At 33.9% G+C, this 20,607-nt stretch overlaps 2 protein-coding genes across 8 annotated transcripts; one reads left to right on the forward strand and one right to left on the reverse strand.

Moving 5' to 3' along the window:
* The first annotated feature begins 1,559 nt into the window (after positions 1-1,559).
* On the forward strand, positions 1,560-4,307 carry ELP6 (elongator protein 6). Of its 2 annotated transcripts, XM_088810590.1 has the most exons (6): positions 1,560-1,877; positions 2,498-2,570; positions 2,787-2,992; positions 3,097-3,243; positions 3,730-3,866; positions 3,986-4,307. In XM_088810590.1, the coding sequence occupies exons 1-5, from the start codon at positions 1,644-1,646 to the stop codon at positions 3,850-3,852; spliced, it is 783 nt and encodes a 260-aa protein (XP_088666716.1). In that variant the 5' UTR covers positions 1,560-1,643; the 3' UTR covers positions 3,853-3,866; positions 3,986-4,307. The 2 variants fall into 2 exon arrangements, with proteins under 2 accessions (XP_088666716.1, XP_017984666.2); XM_018129177.2 differs by having other exon boundaries at positions 1,561-1,877; positions 3,730-4,307.
* Positions 4,308-5,195: 888 nt separating this feature from the next.
* Positions 5,196-20,022, reverse strand: LOC18586308 (two-component response regulator-like PRR37). 6 transcript variants are annotated; one of them, XM_088810589.1, is made up of 11 exons: positions 19,824-20,022; positions 19,393-19,439; positions 17,884-18,381; positions 12,405-12,566; positions 12,088-12,290; positions 11,706-11,864; positions 7,902-8,085; positions 7,355-7,805; positions 6,494-6,816; positions 6,000-6,310; positions 5,196-5,649 (listed from the first exon to the last, which is right to left on the reverse strand). In XM_088810589.1, the coding sequence occupies exons 3-11, from the start codon at positions 18,248-18,250 to the stop codon at positions 5,545-5,547; spliced, it is 2,265 nt and encodes a 754-aa protein (XP_088666715.1). In that variant the 5' UTR covers positions 18,251-18,381; positions 19,393-19,439; positions 19,824-20,022; the 3' UTR covers positions 5,196-5,544. The 6 variants fall into 6 exon arrangements, with proteins under 6 accessions (XP_088666715.1, XP_088666714.1, XP_017984662.2 ...); XM_088810588.1 differs by having other exon boundaries at positions 6,000-6,313; XM_018129173.2 differs by having other exon boundaries at positions 6,000-6,816; positions 19,406-19,439.
* Positions 20,023-20,607: the final 585 nt, after the last annotated feature.

The following is a 20,607-nucleotide window of genomic DNA, read 5'->3' on the forward strand; positions in this document are numbered from 1 at the left end:
TTTTTCAGAATGACCCTTTTCCATCAAGGCATTTCCATACCCTTTTTTGTTTAAGTTTGATATATATATATATATTGCCTCCCACATGATTTCATATCTCAAAACTAGAAAATTCTAGAAGTGAAAGGGTGTATGTATATATATTTTGAATATGATTGATGGCATAAGCAATCAATATTGTTTTAAAAATTGGGTTTGTACCAATTTCCACTTTTAGCAATTAAGGCTGGGGTCTGTAAGAAGGAATCAACCAAAAAAGAAAGAAAAAGAGACAAGTACTTGAAGTTTTTGCACTTTTCTTTTATGACCAATTTATGTCATTATTTATTACCTTTACCATGCCCACTTGAACTTTAACATCATTAAATAGTAGTGCATGAATTGAAAGTATATGTGAAAAGTCTTAGCAATATTTCCCCTAAGGGTTTATTCAATAATCTTTAAGGGGATAATTCAATGATTAAAATTCTGATATAATATTTTTAAAAAAATTTAAATTATTTAAATAAATTTTTATTTTTTATTACGTTTAATCAAGTTTTTGTAATTTTATTTTGAGTCAAATGAATTTTTTTGTAACTAACAGTTGAGTAATTATTATTAATTAAAATATTACTTATCATTTTATTTTCATGTGACGATAATATAGTATAGGGTAGAAAATACTGTCTAGCTATGTTATCATATCACATCATTATTTATTATGATGCATTAACATATCACGTTAACATCACATGATATAAAATAATGAGTGACGTTTTGACTAATAACAGTTAGTCATAAAAAATTTATTTGATTTAAAATAAAAATATAAGAATTTCATTCAACGTAATAAAAGAATAAGCACTCGATTGAGGGTATTAAAGGAATATGGCTTGATTGAGAGTAATAAAAGAATAAGAAATTATTTAAAAATTTTCAAAAATTTTAATTTTTTTTTTAGATATTATTTCTAGAAATTAAACTTCAATTTCGATATAAAATAACAAACCATTGATTAGGAAGCAAATTAACCAAGCAGATGATCTAGAGTTCAATAATTCAAGCATTAGGGGACATGAATGTTAGGCTTCGTTGCTTCTAAGTAGTAAAAGAAAAAAAAAGAAAGAAAAACTATTTGATTTAAACTCATTTATATCATAATATTTTGTCATCTAAAATGAGAACAATCAACCTTCATTCCCCATCTTAACACATAATAACATTTTTCATGGGAAAGTGAAGCGTGAAATTTGATTGAAGTGGTTGAAATTTGGTTCTTACGAGATAAATTCGAACATATAATATCTTTTAAATTATGTGAATAAATAAAAAATGATTAAAAATTAATAAAAAATAATATAGACGGCTAAAATAAAACTTGAACATATATTTTCTTTTTCTTTTTTAAATTTAAATTTTACCTTTTCTCATCACTTGAACTGTAGCATTGCAAAATTAAAAAAGAAAAAAATATATTTACCGCCAAGCCCAATTCAAACTCAACCTAGGCCCAATAGTCAATCCATAGGCCACAGCCCATTCCCAAACCTTTTCCCGGCCGTTTCCTTTCTATTCACCTTATTTTGTATTATCCCTTCCAAAATCCAAAAACCCTAAAAACCCTAACTTCTCGCTCTCAGAAACAAAATTTCCCCAAAGTCATGAACCAGAGATCTTCGAACCTGCTCGACGAAGCCCTAGGGCTAGACCAGAGCATAGAACCATGGCCTCTAAGGGGTCGAATAGTGGCTATAGAAGACCAAGTGGAGACGAGCGGCTCGTTTGTTCTTCACCATATCCTTAAACGCTCTCTTTCTCCAAATTCATCCAATGTTTCCATCTTGATCGCTTTCTCTCAGCCTTTCTCTCACTACGATCGTGTCCTTCGAAAACTAGTAAGTCTCTTTCTCTCTTAATGCTTGCCCACCTCTTTGGGGGGGGGGGGGGGATTTTTTTTTTTTTTGCTTTTTTGTTGGTAGATTCAGTGGTGGGATATGGATTACGGAGGGTTAATGAGTAATTTGTTAAGGGTATGTTTGGTTTTTGTGTGGGACTGTAATGGGTTTGTTTTGTTTGAATTGGCATTGTGTGAAAATTGGAACTTTGTGAACCGGTTACTAAATTGAAAAGGTGAAAAAGTTTGGAGAGATTATTTGGTTTGAATTGCTACGTGTAAACAAATTAGCCCTTTCTGAATTTGGATATTGAAAGGAAAAGGTCAAAAAATTTCTTTAATTTTTGCTACTGGTTGCTTGCCTTGTTTAAGAATGGTCCTGTCTAGTTGATGTTGATGGAGTAGTTAAATAAGTGGTATATAGTGTGACCCGTATCAAGCCCAGGTTTCTGCTACCTTTTTAATGAATTAACAAGATTTGTGTTGTCATGAATGAATGAGATTTGGTTTGTGTTAGACACAAGGGATCAGTTCCTAGTCCAATTTTTCTGATACGATGCGATTTGAGAGTTGGAACTGGTGATAATGGTATCTGGTTCTTTTTTTGATTTGATGATATAGGGATGCAACTTAGTAACACAAAGGGATAACAACAGATTCTTTTTCTTTGACATGCTTATGCTGCAGTGTCCAGGTGAGAAAATCAGGTAAAATGGTTGTTGCAAAACACTTTGCATGCATGATTATGAGTTTGTGTGTGTTAGATTAAGTATTTCTCTCTGTTGGGATTAATCCCTTTTTTTTATATGATGTCTGGAACTTTTCGGTTTTCTGGCTTTTCAGGTAAGTAATAATTTGTGTGTGGTATGGAATTAATCTCATGGAAAGAGTTTTCGACTTGTTTAATTAGGTGGAGATGAAGGAATAAGTCCTGAATGTGGACTTATTGCATTGTATGGGAAAATATATAAAACCATTGTAGCATTGCCTGAGGTTAGCAGTAAAAATGTTACCATTATCATCGATGATTTATCTCTCATGGAGGTGGCTGCAAATGGCTCTTCGGATTATGTCTTGGACTTCATGCATTACTGCCGCACTTTAACAACAGAGTTTGTAAGACAAGGCCTGTTGTTTTCTCATTTTTTTCTACTTTCATCGACTTTTTCTATGTTGTTGACCCACTGTTCTTCTTATTGCATTCTCATTTCTTGTCGCAGGATTGTTCGTTAATTGCACTTAATCATGAGGATATTTATTCCAGTGCAGATAGGCCTACATTTTTGTTACAGATGGAGTACCTTGCAGACATTTTGATTAAGGCAGAGCCTTTGGCTACCGGTTTAGCATCTGATGTGCATGGACAGGTGCTGTTGTGTCGTTTCTATCTCTTTTATCAATTTTTTTTTTCTGGGATAATTCGTGTCATTTTATGTTCTGATTGACATTTTGTCGTAATTTAATGCTGCGCAATAGATGTAAATAATTATAGGTTAGATTTTCCATTTAATTTGGTCATATTGTAGCTTTCTAATGCAATATAAAAACTTCTAGTTTGTATTTCTATCTGGTTTTCGTCTCCTTAAGAGAAGACGACTCAGATTGAGGATCTAAATAATGCAGTGCCATGAGCGTCCAAGGACATCATTTTAGTTTTGAAAATCAGCAAATGCTTCTATTCATTGGATGAATGACCTGCCAAATATGCTTTCTACTGCTTTAAGCATCGATGTTTGGCATATTCATTGGAGATCTCTTCAACCGAAGAGCTTATAGGGAGTGCATTAGATCATACGACGTTCTTCTTTTTTTTACCATTGTCTCACAAGTGACAAGGTTTTATTATGTTGCAGCTGACGGTTTTGAACAAGGGTATGAATTATCGGCAAGGGAGCTCAAGGAACAAGATAAGTAATTTCCACTTCAAGGTCAAGGAAAATGTTGTTGAATGTTTCTACCCTGGAAGCCAAGGTTGACGGGCATGAAACCGGTAATTGACCGGAAAGTTTGTTGTCTTTACTTCCATGTTTGGCTTGATGTTCCTAGAGGAAAAAGAAAAGGAGAGAACCATGGAGGCTGTGTTGTATTATATCAAATTCTTTTTCGCAGCGACAATAAAAGAAGAGCAGATATCATTGGCCATTGCTCAAGTTAAAGACAGAGATACCAGTATTCCGACAAGCTGAATTCCGGTCGTCTAGCAGTATGCATCTATTTAGTTTGCAGATAGATGTTTGTTGTTATAAATTATCAAACAGTAATGTTATAAGTATCTCCTTGGGTGTAAGATGCATTCCTGTTTGATCGGTTTTGCCCAGCCCCAGCAACCATGTAATAATATGGTTTGGTTTTGAAGGCAACGTTTTGTTGTCAGTCTCCCTCCGTTTTGGGAAAGATAAGCATAAATGAATAGACAGAGAATTCCATATAAGGGGTTTGATAGAGTTATTAACACAACAATTTTGATATTTTATGAAATATTTCAACGGTTAAAATTTGAGATTTTATTTAAGTTTGACATTTTTATGTAATATTGAAACGGTTAAAATTTGAAATTTTATTTCAATTTGAATTTTAAGAGTCCTATGCTTCCATTAAATTAGACATAACCATGATTATTATTTTTTGAGTTTACTAGACAAAGTTATCTATAACAAATCAGATTGTGGGTTCATTATCATTTTGGGGAAGAGATTTAAAGGATCATATTTAGGGGCCGTTGGGAAGCAGAAACTAGACAACAAGGCTCAAAGTTCAATGCACCCATTCTTCCATTAACCTTATCCGACATCATAACTAAAGGGGCTCCCATGTATTTCCAAGGCCAGAGCCTCAAATCATTCTAAATTCTGCTTTCTACCATCGGCCATTGAAGCTAACCAGCATATCTTGTCATGGAAGATGGATGGAATACTAACTTTTTTTTTCTCCTAAGTGTGAGGCTGTCATGCTAAAGAGGGTGCTTGAAACTTTAATCCAGAAGCTTGGGAACAAGAAGGAAGAAAAATGCTTGTTCCCAAATGATAAATTCTACCCAGGTATGAACTTAGAACTCTCTCCTATTTTGTCCTGTTATTTCTACTTTATGTATCATGAGCTAGGTCAGTGTCTCTACTAAAAGGCAATCAAATTATTCAAATGAAGTGAAAATACATGGCTTTATGGAAACCACAAAGAAACCTTTCTTACCTTTTTCCTAAACAGAAGTGTCCTTCACGCGGATTCTTGAAATCTGTGTAAGTCATAACCAAATTGGGTTACAACTTAATGGAAGAGAAAGAGTCTATAAGAAATAGGTAAAAAACACACACACAAGAAATGATGCTGACAAGAGAACAGTTTTAAATACCCACTTCTTGCATGCAAGTCTTTTAACAAACTGTTACCATAACGGATGGTACTATAGCAGAGGGCTACCCTTTTAAGGGCTGTTACCTTCTGCAAGGTAGTAGTAATAGTTTCGGCAGTAGCCATATAGGTCAGATTAATAAAGTACAATTTCAAGATGATTTGAGAGTCCTCATAATGAATATGGTCTTTGATCAAGAGTACGTAATTTTGTATCCCTAAGTGCACAATCCTGCACCACGAAATCTGAATGCTTCCTTCCCAGTAGTGCTAATCTGATGTGCAAAATTTTGCACACACTAAGGGACAAGCATTGTATGTTAGCAGTTTGTGTCCCTGTTTTTATTTTCATGGACCTGTCGCACAAACTGTCCTCGAATGCGTGGTCTCTGCTCAGCCAGTTTCTTTCTGCTCTGATATCGAACCTGAAAAATTTAATGTTAGGGAGATGTCCTTGACCATTTTTAATTCCAAAATTGAGAAGCCAGTGATGAAACAACAAATTAATAATTAGAACTTGGAAATCAACTCAGGTGACCATGACTATTGTCATGCTGGTGGATGGGCCCATAAGATACCTGCAAAGCTGAACACTGTTAAGGGAAATCTAGTTTTCCGTAAGTCCAAGGTGATTAATGACATCTTCACAGTTAGCTTAAAAGGTTTCATCAATTGTCATAATTTTTGGAAATTATATTATATAAGTTGAAAGTAAGATGCATCTCCCTACTTTAACAAACAGATATTTGCCAGTGTCACAATCGAATACAGTTACCTTCTTCTCAAAGCATCTTTCTTTCCTTTTCTGGCGGAATTTGTTCAAAGCAGCTTCTCTTTGAGCAAAACGGTTTTGATCAACTACATTCCTGCCTCCAGATCCAATTCCACCGCCAGCTCCACCTTTCCCAGGCACCCCATTTTCACTTTCAAGATTCATTCCTCTGGTATTTAACACAGTGCTGCTCCCGTTCTGTCCATTGCTTCCATGGTTACTTCCTGATGCACTTCTAGTCAAACTGTGGTTAGCAGCATTGCCTTCAACATGTGGTAAACTTGACAGATTGGATGACCCACACTGGGGAGCTGCTGCTGCCATATTTTCCAAAGATAAATCATCATGGTTACCTAACTTTTGATTTGGGAGCATGTTATGGACATGGTGGTGGTGGTGGTGGTGATAATGATGATGGTGATGCTGCACTTTCCCCTGTTGGTCTGTGCCCCTTGCTTTAACTAAAATCATGTTACCTAGTGCAGCATCAGCCTTACCTTGTGCTACAGGTTGCAGGGCAGAACCATGGCCACTCTGCACTGGTTGGAAGGCAGAAGAGGGATGGAAAGATTTAGCTGAAGTTTTAGGTGCTGGCTTGTCACTGAGTACCGCTGGTTTGCTGAAGGCATTATTAGTGGTGGAACCCATGTCATTATTGTTACTACTTCCATTGGACTGTTGCTTTGGAGGTATGCTATTTGAGGTAGACTGAAAATTCTTCATAGAATCTGTTTTAACTGCCTCCGAGCTATTATCAAGTGGAGAACAACTACCAACATTTCCTGTTGGAGCCTGATTGGCAGTTGAACCAGAATTGTATCTGCATGAAAATGAAAATTACTATCTATAACCTACAATATATATATATATATATATAAACAGTACTGATATTGAAAGACCTTTTAATTGAAGAAAAGGAATACTTTTACTCATTGTATTTCTAATAGTCATTTTCCATTTTAACTAATTTTTAATCATTATATAAATAGTATTTGTAATTATACACAGTAGTATCAAACAAGGATTGAAATTCAAATTAAGTAGGCACAAGTGCAATATGGGATAAAGTGTAATCTTATTTTTAAATTTCTACTTTAAATATTTTTTATTATAAATATTAATAAGATTTATTCAATTTGTAGATACAAACTCTAAAGGCATTGAATCACTTAAAACTGTTTTTCTTAATTCTAATTTCATACCTTAAAAAAATATTTGTAAATGTATAAAATTATTATTGATAAATATTAAAAAGAATTATTCAATTTGTATTTACATTGCACATGACAACAAATATTAGTATTTTTAAAATTGGGGTATTTAAAAATTAAAAGCCACAGGCCCACAGTTCTAAATACCTTGAGAAGGCTGAAAGGTCTGAATGTCTCAATACATTTCGTTCATGGGCACTTGTTCCAGTGTCTCCTACATCTCTCAGTCTCTTTAAACTGAGCTCAAGAAAAGGCATTTCCTTCGTGTCGTAGTTCACCTTCTCTTTTGCATCAGAGACCTTAGGGAGGCCATTTGGGATGTCAAAGACTGCGCTTTCTATATGAGGTTCAGTATTATTGGTGATGACACCTATCAGGTCAGCAGCTTGATTTCTCAAATCACCACCTGATTTCTCACTGTTAAGTTCCAATTGCGCTTTCTCTAGTTTCTCATCATCTTTCTTAGGGTTTATTGCAGATAATTTGTCTTTATTAACACCAGCTATGTTGGTCATTACTTTTTCACTTGGGTCTTCAAGCTGCGAAGCTGTAATTTTAGGTACCCCTATCTCCAAGTCTTTGCCCATAACAACATTTTCTGGCATTGAGATGCAGCACAATTTAATCAAAGAGAAAGACAAGAACAACAATTGGACAAATAGCAGAAGTCAATTATGAACAGTTTTGCACATACCTAGTTCATTATCCAGCTCATCATACTCCCTCGTCGCTGTTACTGGAACCCAGCTGTCACCTAACACTTCATGTCTAGAATGGATAACCTGGGCACAAGTGCTATGAGGAGGATCAGCTAACTGGTCCCATGGTGATATTGGCTGGGAGCTGTCGACTTCTACTGCTCTCTTTGTCCATGAGCTCTGCAAAGAAAGAATTTCATGCATCCAGATTACCGCTGGGTTAAAGGTCTTCGCCCATAAATATGTGCTTAAGTGCATCAGTGAAAAAGTCATCTGCCTTCAATTATTACGCACCTACACATTCTGATGAATGAGCCATAATCACATGTTCAAATTCAAAGAAAGAGTGAAACAATTTAGCTAGCTATGCATGCACATGAAAATGCATATCTAAAGTATAATGTGCTTGTACTCTAACAAAGCTTTAGTTCAACAAATTATGGTTGACTACATAGTGCACATCCTTTCCCACTCCCCACCACCAGGCGAAAGAAAAATATGAATAGCAATTAAATATATGAAGCCTTCTGGGTCTCATTCTGCTTGGTCATGACGCCAAAGGTTCTAATGTCTTCTCAGCATCCCAATCTGTGTAATTTTAGCAGCCCCTTGCAAATTTGAAGCATATAAGTTACTAGCATTGACAGGGAATCTGCCCTTTGGTTTAAGATGTCATCCATATCTGTCTAGACTAGTTCTGAAGCAAGAACATGGGCTGGAGAGTGCAGGTTGGATTATCAGCATTGCAGACACTATTGATAATAGAATTTGCCTTTAATTAAATTTAAGGTGGAGGAACAAATGAAAAGAAAAGCTTTTAAAGCTAGCACTAATAGAGAAGCAGAAATATGACCACTAAAAATCCTATGTTTGCAGGGGAGAAGCTACATTAGAGTTTGGTTTCTTAAATCCTATTATACCCATATTTTCAGGATATTCTTGGAAATATCCCCTCCAAAGTTTCTTCCAAAGTCTTAATTCTGCAATAATAATTAGATACATTTTTTAATTTCCCCACTTTTTTTGGCTTCACCATTGATGAAATGAACATGGATAAGGAAAATTTGTGCAAGCATAAGATAGTTTAAAATGATCAACATGCAAAAATGAAACTTCAGTTAGTGAAGGGCCAAAGATATGGCAAAAGGTTACTGTTGTGATGATTGCAACAAACTTGAGCTAATTTATAATTTCAAGCCCAATCAAGAAACAGGTTGAAGAAGAGTAAAAGATTTGGCCCAAGGATAAAAAATTTGGCTCGTCCAAAGACACAAGAATTCATCTAGCTAAAGGCACAAAAAATTCAAACTAGGTACAATGTGGGTGCAACGGTACGATAATTATTATGGCTAGGACAACTTCTACAGATTTCAGAGTTATCATACTGGTTAAGAAGATTGATCTAAAGACCAACTCAAAACGATAACAACCCATATTTGATGAAGAAGTGTCATGAAGTGCAGTGACATCAACCTAACTTGTTTAACTTACTACAAAGCTTATATAGCTGAAGTTCTTTTGGATGCTAATGGCAACATGGGAGGAGTAACTAGCATTATGGGCACTAAAGTATTGTGGCCTAAAGATGTAAGAATAGTTTTAACACCTCCGGAAATAAATATTGAAAATGCTAGAAAATTTTAATAGCTTTACTGATCATTTAATAGTTTAATGCACGAAAGAAATGATTTGGAGTGTTAATATACTTAGACATTCCACCCTCAAGATTAGCTCACTATAAGATCAGTTCACCTAGGCAAAAGAAGTAAATCAAAAACAATATGAAAAGTTGAAATTGGTATTGATAAGAGAAAGCATGAAGAAATGCGCAGTTCAAGATCTTATAAACATGTAAAAATGGATAATTCTTGGAAAATGTATGTCATGGTCAAACAATCAATTAAATTAAAGTTAAATAGTAGTTTTGGTTGATATATATCAATTTCAAGGACAACTGATGCACTATACCCTATCATAATGTCTCATCATTGGTGTTTATTAGCTACCAGCCTGTATCAGTTATAGAACCAAACAAATAGGGGGTGGGTAGATTCATTCACTTGAAAAGCTAGCCTAACACATCTGGTAATCCTCTCAATCATTCCAACAGGCTGAGAGTTGGTTGTAATAAAAAAATGCTTGAGTTTCAAGTAAGCATCGCATTGGAGGGTGCCAATTTTTGAGTAATGGTTGTCAGTTGACTTTAGAGAGAGACTTTTAGAGTCTAAGAGTTGCATGGAAGGAGGCTATAAAGTTTCGATCAATTATGTAGCATACTCCTCGTTTCTTTTCTTTTCTTTTATTATAAAAAAAAAAAGAGAAAAAAACCTTTCTTCCCTCAGTTGAAGCTTCTTCTACCTCCTTAATTGTTTGAGGAAAAAAAAAAGCCAATAAATTTCTATTAAAGAAAGACTAATTGTGAAAAGTCTAAGCTTTCACATTCTCATATTACAACGAAAAACTCTTTCAATGAGAACACATAAACCTAGAAAAGCAGCTCTTTCCAAAATCACACTGTATTTGAATATGGAAGTACCTGCTGTTTTAATCTACCTAAGAGTAACGCTTCCAGTCTTACCACTCTATCAATTGAAGGAGAGGCAAACATGACTTGATTGTTATTTTGCGTATAACCAACTATCAAGGGATATATGCCAAAAACTGTCTTTCTTTTAAGTAAGCTAAGTTGGAAAATGCATCAGCTCATACTTCCACAGACAAGGCTTTTTTTAATTAGAGTTTTTTTCTTTGTAAGTAACTCTATTTTTTCTGATAAGCTTGTAAGTAACTCTATTATCTTAGTGTTTCAATTCCTTGCTCAATCGTCAATAATAGTCTTTCAATAAGTTGCATACTAGTACCAACATTGAGATCAACGTGATTGGAGATACGCCAAAAGATTAGCCACTAAACAGATCGTAACTTCACTTGGCAGTGGTTCTAAGAATTAAAGGAGCAAGACACTACAATATTTGCTTGAGCTACCAATAAAGAAATCTGCCTTAAGCATATAAAAGAAATTTGCTTTAGGGATAACTCTGCCTTCTTATGTCATACATGCTGAAGTAATTCACATTTCATCTGTCCAAAAATAATGCAAGTGTTTTTCCTACCATTATGCACTGTGCCCAATCATACTGACAAGGTCACCCCAAAGATCCATTCCTTCAGATGAAACCGCTAAGGACATTAGCATGATATTTTGTTTTAGCGGAAGCGAAATAAGACAGTTGAGATACTGAATCCGATTTGAAAGTGCCACATCAATACGTTTTAAAACTAGGTTGATTTTACAATTGCTTAGAGTGTGCATTAGTGAACATAACCAGCTTAATAAGATGTGGTAACACATGTATCACCTTCCTTTTCCTTTGCTTTGTTTTGAGAGCTCTACGTAACGGGGGTGTAGATTCCTAATAAAAGCAAAGGAGGTGGAGTGTATTCAACAGAAAATAATATTTTCAGAAGCTTATATGTAAGGCTGAGAAAACTCTATGTAATTGTTATAAAACCTATTGTTAAATCAAATCAATTCTTATATTTGACAATTAATTCTGAAATTTCCTAATAATTATTTCAATGCCTAAAATAGAAGAATGAGCCAGTCTTTATGCTTTGTTTCTAATTATTATAATGATCAGAGAAAACACATAATACCACAAGCAATGTGTAGCATAAAGGAATAACAAACCAATCAAATATTGGACAGCCAAGTAAATATAAAAGCATAGTTTCAATCTATATCAGACTGATAAAAGACACAAGAATAAAAATGAGTCTATAGTGAAGTATAACTTCACCTGAGTGCCACTTCCATTGTCACTTCCATCCTGAACATTCAAACCAACACTGCCGTTGTCATCCTCATCATTACTTCCAGTATTGTTGTCTGAATCAGTACCTTTTGATTTTGAGGATTTTTGGGTCTGTGTACCACTTTGGCCTCCACTACTGCTAGACTGATGAAAGGATGAATAGTAAATGCAAAACAGAGGAGGAAAAGTTTGCTCTTTTCTGCTGTCTTATGTCAAGAAACTGGTAAAAACAATGAGCATGTGAAAGAAAAATTTTTATATAAAGATTCTAAAATTTTAATGGTGGAAACTTGGCAAAGTGAACAACTTGTTTTTCGTCCCAGTAGCTCAACAATTGTCAGAAAAAAAAGCATATATAAGGACAGACCTGAACTTCAGAATCCATAATTGGTCCGTATAGTTTCATACATAAAGTGGGATAACTATAGCAACTCACGCTGTGGCATTTCCTCCAAACATGCTGCCAAAGATTTTTAAGCTCATTCTTTCGTATAGGCTTCACTAAAAAGTCAACTGCACCCTTGGACAAACACCTAAAGACTGTACTCATAGAATCATGAGATGACATCACTGCACACAAAACTCACCAAGGTGTAGCAGTTAAAAGTATAAATTTGTTAAGAAAATAGGTATAAAATTGCATTATTATAAAAAGGGGAAAATAAATGAAAGAAATATACTCACTAATCACTGGAATATTCATGCGAGTTTTGTGGCTCATTATCTTGCATAAAAGGCCAATGCCTGACAAACAAGGCATCACTACCTCAGTTAAAACAAGATCAATATGATTGGTTAGATCTTCCAAGATCTTCCAAGCTTGCAGTCCATTTGACACAGCAGTAACTGCCAAGATTGAAAAAAAAAATGGATATTAGGCTCATAGGTTACAGAAAAAATGTTGAGGGAAAACTTGACATGCAGAAATGTTATATACAACATATTTCTATCTAAAGTAATCATATACATATCAACCAAGAAAGCTACTCATGTTGAAAACAAATGCAATATAGTTAACAACAAACTCAATGAACAGTCACAATCCTCAGTGAGACATTATACCACTTTGCACAGGACCATCAGTTAAAAAAATAGAGAAACGACCTTGGTAAAGTATCTATGAGCTATATATCAAGCACCAAACCAAAATAAAATTTGCCAGTGAACAGATTGACATCGTTTAATTTTTTCTAAAGCCTCACTTCATTCCTTTTAGTTTATAAGCCTCTGTTATGAAACCAAAATCTTCATGCTCATGCGGCATATTTCAAATTTAAACTTCATTTTATTACTTTTAGTTTACAAGCCCCTCTTGTTTAATAAAGAATAAAGCACTTCCATTCTGTGAAAAGTAAAGCCCTTTGTTTTGATTCTATCCTCTTGTTGGGACTTATCTATTGTGTAGAAATTCTTTAAAATTAACCTTTATGGTTCCCTACCTCTGACAACAAGTTCTTGTAAGATTAGGATTGTCACAAAGTCTATATACAATGCCTGCAAGGGCTCCCAATTAATATAAGAAGTCCATGAAATTTCTGGCAGCTTATTATGCTTTCTTTTGCAATTGTGTCACCCTAACCAAGGTTTGAAGCCTGTGGACCTTAGGTGTCATTCCAAAGGAAATCTAGCTGTGAAGACTAGACCTTCTTTGTATCTTAGTACCTTAAGCACTATTTTAACCCTGAAACCTTTTCATATTCACTTTAAGCTTAGATAAGAACGTTTCAAATCCTAACAAATGCACACCGAAATGACATCAAATTTTACATGCCTTAAATGAGCTTTGTTCAACAAGTATTATGAAGCCCTCAAACAGATTACAAAATCTTGGTCTATTTTATCTAATATTAGTCTCAAATCACCACATAATTTTCCAGCATTTTCACTGTCTTAACTTTAGATATTAGCTTTTGAAACAAATCCAACCTTGGTGCTCTACCATACCTAAAGAACTTACTGAAGGTGCTAAACTACATGAACCTAATTAAGGAGATATTAAAACAGAAACATTTGACAAGTACATAAATATTTTGGAAAGTTACTTTCATCATGTTGGTGTGTATGAATTTCAACAAAGACACAAGCCCAAGGTCAAAGGATGGTAAGGATATGATAAATCAAGCAACAAGAATTACATAAGATGAAATGGGTTTTGGAAAGTGAAGATACGGAGTAGATGAAACAACCAATAAACCAAATATTTTTCAAAATAACAAAGAGTGATTTGATTCAGGCAGAGTCATACGTTGGAGAGGAATAAGACACTTGGTTCTCTAATTTCTTTATCCATAACCTTATGGCCAAAAGATATCATAACTGTTATGCAGAGAAGAGGATTAAAGCAAAAAACTGATTGCAGTCTCCTACTTGTCAATTGAATATTGTGGCCACAGAAATATAAATTGCTTAAGAAATTGAAGAAGACTTGCAACAACAGACCTTCTAGCCACAGTGGAGCAAATTCCACAAGAAAGAAAATTTTTTCCAAAAGTTTAATTAATAAACATTAGTTGGAATGTTTAGTAATTTTGCAGCTAAATAACCCACCCATTCATTAAGTTCTTCAAAGATGTAACAAAACTCTATTTCAAATTTCGAGGCTGAAGAACCAATTCCTTACTTCCAAGGCTCCTAATACCCTAGGTAGCTTTTTAAGAAATACACATAAGGGCTCCATCAAGCAAGAAAATGAAGTATTTATTTGTGAGGGGAAAAGCTGAAAAGAAGAAGTCATATGATGAAATGTCAAAAAGTAAGCTACCTTGTTTAGTACTTGGACCTGTACTTTCTCTGATCTAAAATGCTGTTGAAGAAGAAGATCGTGAAGATGACAAAGTATTTCAAACTAGTATTACGTGCAAAGATGTTAAGGTACAATGTGATTGATACCAGTAGCTGAAGTCTTGGCCAAGTCAAAATTGCCAGGATTTTTGTTTTTAAAACTCATTATGTTATCACTTGTTTATTTATTTATTTTACCCTTTCTCTTTCTTCTAGCAATGCAAAGCCACATAATTCCAATTACAAAGATCAGATTCAAATCAGGCCTACAAACCTTATTTTCAACACCTAGTATGTTTCTTCACCAAGTCCTTCTCAAGCTACAACCCCTATTTCTCAATTCTCCATGACTTTGGAACTTGAAAAATCTTAAGGGCCACTAGTGTCACTCGTATGCAACCAACATTAACGTAGGTTGAATTCTCAACCAACCCATTCTAACAAATAAAATTTCTTATTATTACAACTTTTCAGTAAATTGCAACTGACAGATAGTTGAAGATGTGGCAGTGCTGTAAATGAAATATAAATAAAAACTTAATTAGCTTAAAAACAGTCCCATCAGTTAGTACTAATTTGGCAGGACTAATTTCTAGCACTAATGGTCTAGGCCCATCTACCAGGTTTGAAATTTTATGACCATACCCCTCTAAGTGATTAGGCTTGCAGTCAAATTTCCCAATGAGTATTACAATCTACTAGCACACAGCTACAAAGACATTTAAGAATCACATTGCTATTATACTATGCAAGATATTCATATGAGATCTAGGTAATATCTAATACAGATTGCCTAGAGGAGGCAGACACAAATTTTAACATAATATTTGGGTGAATTTTTGGTTATTTACTCCAAATTTAAGGCCAAAATCCAAAACTCTTCCAAATCTTTTTAAGAGATAACTAAAATTGGTACTGTTCTTATTTAATTTCTTCCAACACCAAAAGTCACAATGATGAAAATGTAAAAATAAGACTTTTTCCTTCAATAAAATCTCAACCAAACAATTAGAGGTGAAACCAGACTGTTGTGTAGTGAAACAAATGAATAGAGAAAAAAATTTCAATCACCTCAACTAAATTCATTAATTCATGATATTCAGAGGATAAACAAAAAAAAAAATCAAATTCATTACTTACAGTGCATCTTAATCGAACTCAGATGCTTATAAAGCCCTTTATTGTATTAGAAACTGCATTACGAGGAAAAAATGAAAGAAAAGAAGAAAGTATAAAATAAAATTTTGAGTTGTTTTATTTTAAAAAGGTATCTTATTGATTTAGAATTAAAATTGAAATCTCTAAAAGAATAGTGTGATCCACTTATTAAATTTATATAAAATTTCCTGGATCATAAGAGGCTACTAAGCAAAATTTTACTAAACAGGGGTGATGCCCCACTTTCGCCTAAACATAGGACTGTCAAAGCAAATGGAAATATAATAAATAACCTTAGTTAACGAAAACCAAAAAAAAAAAAAAGTATAGCACAATCAACCTCTAACTTCTATATAACATAAATAATTCTAAAACCTAAATTAAATCAAGATCAGAATTCCAAAATTTAAAATAATTGATATTCTTCCTCAAGACTCTTCATACAAAAAGAATTATGGATAATGGAAACCTGTAAAACCCTACCCCGAATAAATGGAATTTCAAATGTAACCGTAATTAACCTAAGTGAACTAGCATAATTAGTCCTAAAATCTAAAGTATATAAAATAAATATTACATAAAATCTTAAATCAAATGATTACAGAATTGAAATTATACTAACTTCTTCCTCTAAGACTTCTTGCATGACTGCATCAATTTGTCAAATCAAAAGAATATAATATTTAAACCCACAATCCAATAGCTACACGAAGTAAAATAGTATATGCAAGTAATCATCACCATAAAACATGCATTTTAACTAAATCAGAAACTTTCTTCCAAAACATCAGCAGGTCTTACCAACCAAGAAACTATAGAATATTCATGGTACCTAGCGGTAAGATAAAGAACATTATTTGGGTAAATAAAAACAATATCACAAAGAATTAATAACAACCTGTGCAACGATACTGAGAGGATAAAAAAAATCACAAGCTATGAGATGATAATGAGAATAAAAAGATAATCACAAGCTGTGAGATGATAATAGGAATAAAATGACAACCATCAAAACAAAAAATAAAAGAATTAATAAAAAAATGAAGAAAAGGATACAATAAGGTAAATACCCAAAAGTTAATATTGCCATGCCAATTTCCAATAAAAAAAGGAGAGAGAGAGAGAGAGAGAGAGATTTCCAAACTAAGCAAAATATCAAATATTAAGACTTGGATTGCATTGGTTTCGCACTGCTTTTATTGACTCAATGCTACCCCATCATTAACAATTGATATTTGACCCAAATATTAATGTAAAAAATCACGGCACAAGCCTCTAAGACAAAATTCTGTTTCGAGATTAGTGTTTTCCAATAGTCCAAGGACAGTGTACTTTATTAACTGTAATAAGCCATCCATAATGTATGTTAAAGAAGCCTTAAAATGACAGCACTTAAATGTCTGGATCCATAGAGAACTTAATGTATCATAGTGGACCCTTTTTAATAAACTTGCAAAAGATTTCAAACCTTTTGAAAGAATGCACCTTCAGAACAAAATGTTTTCAGAGAACCTATCCCATTTTCAGTGTAATGCTAAGCGAAAAAAGCATGTACAACAGAAGCAGAAACATAGAACCATTGATGCCCCCACTTAAAACACAATACACCCACAAATATCCTTCCACCCTACTTCAGCTCAACACAAGGTAAATTCAAGAATGATTCAGAAAAGTGTTTCAAACAAAAGACCAAAACAAATGTCACAAATATCAATGTGAGATACATCATCAAATTACTTTGTTAAGCAATCATTAACAAAAGAAGGGCAATAAGCCTAAATTCAAGTTAAGAAGAAGATATTGAGCATACCACACATTAATTTTGGATAATAGGTAGGCTAATAATAGATTAGATATATGCACATCAGAGACACTTGTATCCAAAACCATTCAACATAAAAGAGCAAAACCAAGACGACATTCCATATTTATATCACCAGATAAAGCTCGCAAGCTAATAGAAACTGTTAATAAAGAGAAAGTTATTCACAATAAAAAAGTAGCCTGTCCACCATATGTCACCTTTATGCAAATAACCGCACTTTAAATTAAGCCTTTTCCCACTACGTGTGGTCAACAACCTTTAACGCAAATAAGATTCTAAGATAGTCCTGTCTTTAGGTAGCTTATGCCGCTATTTCAGTTTTCTTGGTGTACAAATGTACAATATTTTAATTTCAGATTGCAAAACTAGAAATTTTCGTATCAAGAAAAATTTACTGACCTTCAAATCCACAATTTCGCAGCAATGCACAGACAACATGGCGAGTTGAGTCATCATTTTCCACCAGTAGAACCTTCAAAGACCTTAGAGGTAAAAACCTCTCCCAGTGAACCAAAGGACCTTGAGGCTGTTGCTGTGACCTCTCTTGCTCACCATGCGCATGGCCCTGAACCTGAACCAACTCTGTCTTCCCATCATTCCTGTCTTCCACATCCTCATTAATCCATGACTCTTCTTCCACTGAGAGGCCCTGCCCCTCACCTATGACCCCACCCCTTATTTTCTTGTGCTCATCATGAATATGTGTATTCAATTCAACCAACCCATTGGCCACAGGACCATTATTATTCATTTGAACTATCCCCATCAACCAGATTCAAAAAGACCAATAATAAGGAAGGCACCAGATTAAGTTTATTCCTCTATTGCACAAAAGAGCTTGCACATCCCGTTGTCTTCAAAATACAAACGTCTACAAGCACAAACCTCCAACAAGCCCTATGGAAGAAAACATATATAAGATTTTCATATTAGAAGTATGGAAATATAACAATCATACAAAATCTTGCACATAATAATTCCTCTCATCCTACTACTGTCAAATATACATAAACCCCACAAAACTCAGATTTATCTAACTCAAAACAAAGTACGCACATGCAAATATGTATTCATATGTAAGATCATGTTTTGAATAACACATAACAAACTGTTAAATTCAATAAGAAAGACACCTATGCTAGCTAATACTACCATTTCTATTTTCATGGCATACAAATTTATATTTTTAATTTCAGATAACTAAAGTAAAAGGTGCAAGAAAAAATAATTGACCTTTCATGAACCATAAACAAATTTGTCAATGAGAAATGTAAACAAAAAAATTAAAAAAAAAAAGAATATGAACAAAACTTTCATGTTTCTGACACATACCAAATTAAAAATTAAATCACTCAAACACCTAAATTAAGCATTTGATTAAAGAAACTAAAGTAAAAAAAAATTCATGAACTGTTTCCATTTTCATGGTATAATAAGTGAAGTAAAAATTTCAAGAAAAATAACCTACCTGTCATGAAACACAAACAAATTTGTCGATGAGAAATGTATATAAATATAAACAAAATTTTCAGGTTTTTAAGACATACCAAATTAAAATTTTAATCACTCAAACACTTAAACTAAGCATTTGATTAAAAAAACTAGAGTGTTTTGTTCTTCTGAGAACATAAAGTACATGAAAATAAAAGACTTATAATTAGGAAATAGAGTTCACTATTTATAAAGAAATTTAAAAAAAGAAGAAGAAGAAAGAAATAGCCATAAATTGAAATTATATACAGAAAAAGAAGATAAAATAGAAATTTAAGTTTTGAACGCAATTCAAAGAACATGATATTGTGAATTCAAGTAGTCAAGTAAAAACAGACTTCAAGTAACAATTATAAAATTAAAAGAAGAAAGACTTCGAATTTTGATTTTTCGCGGTTTTCTTCCGAAATTTCTTACAGTCCAAGCGTACCGCAAGGGAAGCAAGAATTTCTCAGATTTTACAGCTGCAAAGTTGAACACAACATCAAATTTCTACTAGAACAAGAACAAAGAAGAAAAGGATAAATGAAATTGAATGAAAAAAAGAAAAGACGTTGCTGAAACATCCAATAGTAAGCCGAGTTCAACTATTTCGACGAATCGAAACACATTTTTGTTCAAATAAATGCTTGAACATTTCCAATGGAAAAAAAAAAAGAAAATAAGAAGAAATTTATAGAAAAAGAACCAGTTTGATTCTGAGCTCATATAAACAGTTACAAAGAAAGAGACATAAATAAATCAAAAGAGTTTTCCAGTAGTAAAAACATTGAGAGTTGAAACAACGAGTGAAAATTCTTTAAAAAAATTGGGGAAAAAAAAAACAAAACGGAGCTATGATTATTTACCTTTCCAAACTCGTTTCAAGTCGATCTTCGTCCCATTCCCCCAACGGTCAAAAATTTCAAAAACTTCGAAACGTGAAAATTTCAGGAAAAAAAACATAAAATACTCGAAAGCTTGCCGATTACAAAGCCCAATAAAAAAACCAACTTAAAAGAAGATTTTGAATGAGAAACGGCGAGGCCAAAGGTGGAGGGGAAAGAAAGATACGTCGAATAAAAGATATCATGCGAGCCCACGTGTTGATGACGTGGCGTAAGGTAGGCGTGAAGTTAAGCCACGTCATTGATCTACTGGGGACGGAGGGCGATGACGCGGAGGGAGATCTAAAGCTGGGCGGTGAACAGTTTTGTGGTGGATCTAACGCGATCCTCTAGATCGTGTTAGGGGACACGTGGCGCGTTGTGCGATGAGTTAAAGATGCTTGGGGGACTGGGGGAAAGGTAAAAATTTTTTTATTTTCTTTTATCAAAAAGGTGGACGATGTCGTTTTCGAGGTGACCACGGTGAAGCCATTGCCTGGTTCGGAGCTAACGAGACGGTATTTCACCCTTGTGGTGGGGTTTGGTTAAATGACGGAATTACCCTTAATAGTATCTGGGTTTTACATGAATAAGTCCAAGGGTTTTGCAATGTCAGCAAGAAAATACCTTCCAGCACTTGGCTTGGCTCCTCATTCATTGCGGTTCGGAGTTCGGGTCGGTATTTTCTTTGGGTGGATGCAACTAAGAAAGTTAAATAATTTTTTATTAAAAATATGAAAAAAATAAATAAATAGTGTTATTGAGT

The sequence above is a fragment of the Theobroma cacao genome, chromosome 10 (assembly GCF_053813885.1).
Source record: "Theobroma cacao isolate CCN51 chromosome 10, ASM5381388v1, whole genome shotgun sequence".
Classification (NCBI taxonomy): Eukaryota; Viridiplantae; Streptophyta; class Magnoliopsida; order Malvales; family Malvaceae; genus Theobroma; species Theobroma cacao.

Bases quoted from the DNA above. Each gene is read 5' to 3' on its own strand.
- LOC18586308 (XM_018129171.2), bottom strand. From the start codon at position 18,250: ATGGGGATAGTTCAAATGAATAATAATGGTCCTGTGGCCAATGGGTTG. The intron at 12,567-17,883 runs GTCAGTAAATTT...CAATCTTGGCAG, and splicing joins GCGAAATTGTGGATTTGAAG to TTACTGCTGTGTCAAATGGA. The intron at 11,865-12,087 runs GTCTGTCCTTAT...TCCTTTCATCAG, and splicing joins TTATGGATTCTGAAGTTCAG to TCTAGCAGTAGTGGAGGCCA.
- ELP6 (XM_088810590.1), top strand. From the start codon at position 1,644: ATGAACCAGAGATCTTCGAACCTGCTCGACGAAGCCCTAGGGCTAGAC. The intron at 1,878-2,497 runs GTAAGTCTCTTT...TTGATGATATAG, and splicing joins ATCGTGTCCTTCGAAAACTA to GGATGCAACTTAGTAACACA. The intron at 2,571-2,786 runs GTGAGAAAATCA...TTGTTTAATTAG, and splicing joins GCTTATGCTGCAGTGTCCAG to GTGGAGATGAAGGAATAAGT.